This window comes from Loa loa (genome assembly GCF_000183805.2).
Source record: "Loa loa unplaced genomic scaffold supercont3.516, whole genome shotgun sequence".
NCBI classification, from domain to species: domain Eukaryota; kingdom Metazoa; phylum Nematoda; class Chromadorea; order Rhabditida; family Onchocercidae; genus Loa; species Loa loa.
The window spans coordinates 5,641-12,242 of record NW_018108696.1 but is presented as its reverse complement, the minus strand read 5'-3'; the positions used below and the strand labels follow the sequence as shown (position 1 = coordinate 12,242).

Genomic DNA, 6,602 nt, shown 5'->3' with positions numbered 1-6,602 from the left:
AACGGTCATAAAAATTTTTTGGTTAAAAAATAAATTTTCAATTGAATTTTTGTGCTGCTTTATATGGGAGAGGATTTCGAGTGGAAAGTTTGACTACGGCATTGATATTTTAATTTGGTAGATAACATGGGAATTGGAGGACGGGTTGGGACGGGTATTTGTTTTCCGGTTTGCGAAACTGTTAGAGGGTTAACGCTTTCTGGTTAACGCTTTGTCAAACCGGAAAGCTAAGATTACTTGTTTTAACATTTTTAATGTACGGGAATTAAAATTTTCGTCTACAATTTGTAATGTAATGTGGTTTATGCTGTGTGGAATGGAATAGCTATATGTATTAATCTGAAATTAGATATGTAATTATAACTAACTACTTAGACTTAAAAGTTCAACTGTATATAATCAATTGTGAATTGTATTTTCGAAGGATTGGAATGGCTCGACGTAATGAATGTTTGGAATGCAAAGTATTTGTGGGTGGCCTGCCAAATGATGCATCAAGTGAAGAAGTAACTTTATAAAAATTAAAGTAGTAAACAGTACTTTGTCATCGTCTCCAATTATTTGCCTATATAAAAACGAAAAAACTAGCTTTTACCAGAATCCATAATATGATTGTACGGGATAAGCAGCACAGTATTGGGGAAAAAAATTAGTTATATGAGCGCTCTCAGTTCGGCCATCATTTTTGCTAGAATGAAAATTTATATTTTGGAGGATTTTAAATTTCAAAATTTCAAAAAATCTTGTTTTTTAAGAATTCTTCATTATATACATGATTGAGAAAATTTTCATCCCCTTATCATTATCATAATCACTGTTGATTGCAGGATATTCAATTACTCCACATTTCATTGCCTTTTTGTTTTTGTTACAAGCCAGTGATATGGTCAGCTAACCTATTTTTTATTCTACCCGGAAATTTTTGACAGAATAATAGTCATTTCAGCTAGAAGAAGCATTCAGTAAATATGGTCGTATCAAAAAAGTTTGGCTAGCACGTCGCCCACCTGGTTTTGCATTTGTTGAATTCGAGGATAGTCGAGATGCGGAAGATGCAGTGAAAGGACTTGATGGAACGTAAGTTCTTACTTTTCCGATACTCTTCGTTAGATCGTTAGAGTTTCATACGAGTAAGTTTGGTTGGTCGACGGCATTACCCACATTTCATTTTCCTATCCACTTTCTGTGTTTTGAAGGATGGATTGTAATATCGGCTCCTTTTTATGAAATCTTTTATCTAGTAAAATGTTGAAAAGGCGCTGAAAACCAGTTCATATTTTCGAATATTGTCCTATTTGTCTTATACTATGGGGGAATTATTTTGCACCCATATCGATAAATGGGTAGTATTGAACATTTAATAGAAAGTAAGGTTAATAATGGTATGATAAAAATTAGAGGTATTATAAAATTTTCAGACGTATTTGTGGTGTCCGCCCAAGAGTGGAATTTTCACATGGTGGTTCGCGCCGCAGTGGTCGAGGAGGTGGAGGGAGACGTCGTTCGAGGTTATTTATTTTCTTCTAGAGTTGATCAATGGCTCGGCTTTCATGTCATGTAGTAGAATGTCTTGCATTTATTTATTTTTTTATGATTACATATGCGAAAGATCTATTAGTTTCAACAATACGAAGAAAAAAGAATACCATAGTATGAAACTGAAATATATATTTTAGCCCGTTACCACCATGTCAGCTACAGGAACTCGTTTTATGAGTTCTGCTTTCGCTCACTTCATACTACTACTGCAGTATCACTGTTCTGAAACTTTGCATCCGACGCTTCAGTTATTTTCGCAATTATACCATCTCTGCATCCTTCATTTTTTGCATTGCCGGCGGGTTCAAAGCCTTCGAAAGTGGTCAGCTTGCAAAAAAGATCCGGAAAAAAGGGTCATCATCTTCTAAGTCTTCAAAAACGCTTCATCACTATCCAAAAAATAAAGTTAACTGGCTGTCATCGTCTGCACAATTTCATTGTTATAAACGACCGCGCAGCTGCGGTATCCGTGTGCTCGGTGGTCTCTACCACAGATGTATCACGTATATGTCACCGCAAAGCTTCCACACTTCTTCCTACTTGTATCACTTAACTCGGTAAGAAAATTTGCAGTAGGAATACGTGAGTATATATAACATATATATGTAAATATATATGTAAATATATATATGTACATTCTTAGGCTACAGATAATTTTTATTCACACTGGAAGCATATCGGGGTAGATAAGTAACAATAGCTAGCACGAGCGGGGTTTTCCGAATGCTTCCAATAAACGAAGGAAGCATTATTTTGTATCAGGTGGCTGAAAGCAAGTGGCATAAACCCCCGATTGTCTGGCATTTAAAAATAAAGTAGTTCCATGGTGTTATTTTGGGCTTTTTTTTGGATTCCGATGTGTTTCCATCTCCTTTATGCTATCGTAGCATTACCTGCTGCATTTCGTAATAGAAATGCTGGCGTATGAGAAGCATGAAGGGTTCTCTAAGCTTCAGTATTGCAACTTACTGATAGTCTAAGCGGATGTGAACTTCTTTTTGATGACTTGCGGGCACTTTAATCCAACAAGTTCTTATCCAGTCATGGGGATCTTGTGTTTTGACCTGATATTCTGGTGATGTTTTGCTGAAAAGCTGCTTACATGATTTAGGTTATACCAGTTTGTAATATGCACTCTGTTTCGACGATTTTATCGGTTTCTCTTGGATAAACCATCATTTGCTCAGATGTGGAAGCATAATTTCGAACAACAGAGTGCATGGAAGATTTAACATCTTTATTTTAAATTTGCAAGATTTATCACTTTTACGCTTGTTATCGTCCAGTCTCCTATTGTAGGACACCGATACGCCGACGATCACTCAGTCGTTCGCGTTCACCGCCACCGCGACGATCGCCGCGGTATAGCCGTAGCCGGAGTCGTAGTGTAAATCGGTTTGTTCTTTTTTTTCCCCCCTGTGGAAGCCTCTTATTATAAATCATAATACATCAGGAGTTTGGATTCTTTCTTTTAAAGCAATAAGTGCCAAGTGAATCCGAAATGATGGGCAATACAATAAAATACATTTCTGGCTTGTTGCTTTTCATTTAAAAAGAATAATTTTGGTTTTTATAAAATGATTTGCTATGCGAGCCCTTCAGTAGTCATTGTCTTGGACATGTTGATACGTTCAATCCTATAAATTTGTACACCGTACATCCCAACTAAATTAATCTTGGTTCCCGATTTTTGAGTTCATCTCCTTGACTCAGTTGTCATTGCTATCAATAATTTTTTTATTGAAGGTAACAGACTTACTGTTATTTTGGGATCTATTGTTAGGCCTACTGTTATTTCACGGTAACAGATCTACTGTTATTTTAGGGATAAATGAGCAGATCAATAACGACAGTGCATTTCAATCTATGTAAGTTGAATCTAATTTGGTATTTGACAGGGAGATCGAGAGAATATTTACGTACTAGCTTCTTCCTACTAATGATTCGTTTTGCTTTTCCTTAGCTATCTTCAAAAATAATTTATCTAGGGTAAAGATGGGATGATAATAAGATACTGAACCAAATGAAATATCAGAAGTATTCGCCTAGAAAATACACTGCAGATCATTATATGAGTACGAGCCCTCATAACTCTCCGTAATGTAGAATTTTTCCTCAGTACTTTTGCAACCGAAATTGGATCAACCAATATACTGGCCGTCTTACTTCATCCATTTGCCTTCAAATTCAAATTTTTTGTTCCATAAGATGAAACATAATGGTTGGAATTTCCTCGCGTTAAATTCTTTGCGATTAATCAGCTTATTTACAGAACAAATAATATGTAACGTAAAGATCCAGTGAGACGCGGCAAGATTTGTCGGTTAATTGTTCTTAATCTAATGTGAAATCCCTCCACGTTTTTGATGATTTCGTTTGTCTGCTATCATTGTTTGCCGCAAAAGTGGAAAAACGTTGCTGTATTTCAAGAATTTTTTAGAAGATAATGTTGCTTGCTATAGCTACATCTTTTTTCATAATTTTTTTTTTGATTTATGTAGAACTACCATCATTATTTGTTATTATGGAACTGCTAGTATTGCAATAAAATGTTTTGAAAAAATAGAAAATAGATTTAAAATATCGAAATGACACGGTTAGTATATGCTGATGCGAATCATACTTTTCAAATCGTCGATGACTGAATTTAACCATCTAAAAGCCTTTACGAGAATTTATCATTCATCGAAAAATTATTGCTGCCGAAGGAGAAATCATTCATGTTGTATCATTGGAATTCCATAATTTTTCTTACTTTGTTATTGAGCACTTTTTGCAGTTTCTGTACTTTTAAAAGTTCAAACTTTCGAGTAAATCGATTGAAATTGTCATTTATGCTTTTGTTCATTAAATACTGTTATTCGTTTTTGATTATTTGCAGCTTCATAATGGGTATAACACCCGGTTTGCATATTTACGCTCTTATTATAGGATGTGACTGTTGATAAAACAGAATGATTTGCAGTAAGTAGTGAGTAATGGTAGTCACTAGTTATGTCAAGAAAGATGGTAAGAAGTTACCGTGGTTATATTATACTTGTTGCCAAAATAGGTTCAGTGGTATTAATTCCCCCACTATTTCATTGGAATACAAGCGAACTCTCGATACATAAACCAAGGCAGGGAAAGCAGTTTTTTATCCTTTAATTGCAGTAAAATGTTGGTGCTATCTCGTATCATTAGCTTGGAAAAGTGGAGTGGTTCCTTTTTCTTGCTTTTTATGTGTGTAAATGGAGTTTACGTTTCGGTTTTCATGTACAAAGTATTTTGAATAAGCTTTCAATTTTCCACTTTACGTTGTAAAATTAGCAGTCTTTGGTTTTCCTTCACGATGATTTTGTTTCAAGGTTGACCATCTAACCTGTTTGCTGAATTATGTCACGACGATCAGATCCGCTTGATTGTAAAGTGTATGTTGGAGGCTTACCACAAGATGCTACATCTCAGGAGGTTAATCATTTTTAATTAAATTTATATGATGCTTTCTATCAATACAATTCCTCATGATACCTACTAATTAATCACCCAGTAGGTGCTCAATTCTTGTCTTACTTAGTAATTCACTCTTTGTTTCTTCCTTATCCTTTTTTCATTCTGTTTTTTTCAGCTTGAGGATGCATTCAATCGTTTTGGCCGCATACGTAAGGTTTGGGTTGCCCGACGTCCACCAGGGTTTGCTTTTGTGGAATTTGAAGATGCCCGAGATGCTGAGGATGCTGTAAAAGCTTTGGATGGGACGTAAGATTTAGTCTTTCCTTCTTTTTTCTTATGTTTGGTTTCAGAATATGTCGATTTATTTCGGCAAATTAATTGGTATCCATCCTGTATTTCTTGTTTAATTTTTTTAAGAAGAATCTGTGGCGTACGCGCTCGGGTGGAAATTTCACATGGTCGTCGACGAAATGGTGGTTATGGCGGAGGTGGGGGTGGCGGAGGTGGCGGTTATTATGAAGGTAGTCGGCGGCGTTCAAGGTATAATGATTAATCCTTTCGTCAACTGTTATCTTTGTATGTAGGTAATTCCCGTTTTATTTAGTGCTTTTTGGACCGAGCTTATGACATTATTGCTCACCCAAAATTAAGATTTCATTGGAGAATAGATTTTTAATTTGAACTTATTCGGGGTTTTAATTCTCTTTTCCACCAAAAAATTTAAGTCGTGCTACCAGATAGCAGTAATCTCTGGTCCGCCAGATGCACTCATCGATCGTCCAACTTTACCGAAGTAGTCTTTCCATAGGGTTAGTGCTTAGTTATGTAAGTGTGTCCTGTAAGAGTAAAATTTCCAGGTATTTGGAAGCGAAAAGAGTAAGTTATTTTACCCCATCCGTGCGGTTACCACTACTACTGTTACCACATCCATTGCTACTACTACTACTACTACTACTACCACTACTACCAGTAATGGTAGCATTACCACTATCACAACTCATCTCAACATCAACACCTGTTTCATCTGCTTTGCAGCAACTACTGTCAATTCTACTGTTGCCTAACGAACATCTTCATAAAAGCATCACGACTTTTCCATCACTTCATCGATCTTCATCGCCTACATGATTCTTTGCAACAAAAATGCAGCAGTAGAAAATTTCCTGCATGAAGTAGGAAATCTTGAGGCTATACAGATGGTTCACAGTCTCAATGAGACATGAACGAAGGTACATCCCTCCGTAATTCTACCCACCCAATGCTTCAATACAGCCAAGCGCTCACATTTTTCTGCCATCTCAAGAAAATCAAAATAGTTTATGTTGAAAAGAAAAGAATGCGTCAGAACAGCTTCCTTTTTCAACATTACTATTTCATATCAAACAACATTCATTACCATCATCGTCCTAATCGTTATCAGTACTGTCATTATCATGGTTGTTAATCATGATCATAATTAATTACTATCGTCGTCCTGTCATCATCATTATCGTCGTCGCCATCAGTTATCACCATCATCATCATCATCATCATCATCGTCGTCGTCATCAGTTATCATCATCACCGTCGTCGTTATCATCAGTCATCATTATCATCACCATCATCATCATCATCATCATCATCATCATCGT

The 6,602-nt window shown here is 36.0% G+C and overlaps 2 protein-coding genes across 3 annotated transcripts in view; both read left to right on the top strand.

The window, feature by feature from the left end:
• The first annotated feature begins 422 nt into the window (after positions 1-422).
• On the top strand, positions 423-4,227 carry LOAG_10698 (hypothetical protein). Its single transcript, XM_020448215.1, has 6 exons — positions 423-506; positions 947-1,077; positions 1,419-1,508; positions 2,839-2,934; positions 3,365-3,407; positions 3,812-4,227. The coding sequence occupies exons 1-5, from the start codon at positions 432-434 to the stop codon at positions 3,372-3,374; spliced, it is 402 nt and encodes a 133-aa protein (XP_020301620.1). The 5' UTR covers positions 423-431; the 3' UTR covers positions 3,375-3,407; positions 3,812-4,227.
• A 653-nt stretch (positions 4,228-4,880) lies between these two features.
• The window catches only part of LOAG_18772, a 2,917-nt gene continuing 1,195 nt past the window's right edge, over positions 4,881-6,602 (top strand). The window contains exons 1-4 of one of the 2 annotated variants that reach the window (XM_020451434.1): positions 4,881-4,989; positions 5,147-5,277; positions 5,389-5,511; positions 5,829-6,434. In XM_020451434.1, the coding sequence (XP_020304780.1) occupies positions 4,915-4,989; positions 5,147-5,277; positions 5,389-5,511; positions 5,829-6,099 (600 nt within the window). In that variant the 5' untranslated portion in view covers positions 4,881-4,914 and the 3' untranslated portion in view covers positions 6,100-6,434. Of the gene's footprint in view, positions 4,990-5,146; positions 5,278-5,388; positions 5,512-5,828; positions 6,435-6,602 lie in introns of those variants that run through there. The other variant, XM_020451435.1, reaches the window with a different exon arrangement.

Bases quoted from the DNA above. Each gene is read 5' to 3' on its own strand.
- LOAG_10698 (XM_020448215.1), top strand. From the start codon at position 432: ATGGCTCGACGTAATGAATGTTTGGAATGCAAAGTATTTGTGGGTGGC. The intron at 1,078-1,418 runs GTAAGTTCTTAC...TAAAATTTTCAG, and splicing joins GTGAAAGGACTTGATGGAAC to ACGTATTTGTGGTGTCCGCC. The intron at 1,509-2,838 runs GTTATTTATTTT...CTCCTATTGTAG, and splicing joins GGAGGGAGACGTCGTTCGAG to GACACCGATACGCCGACGAT.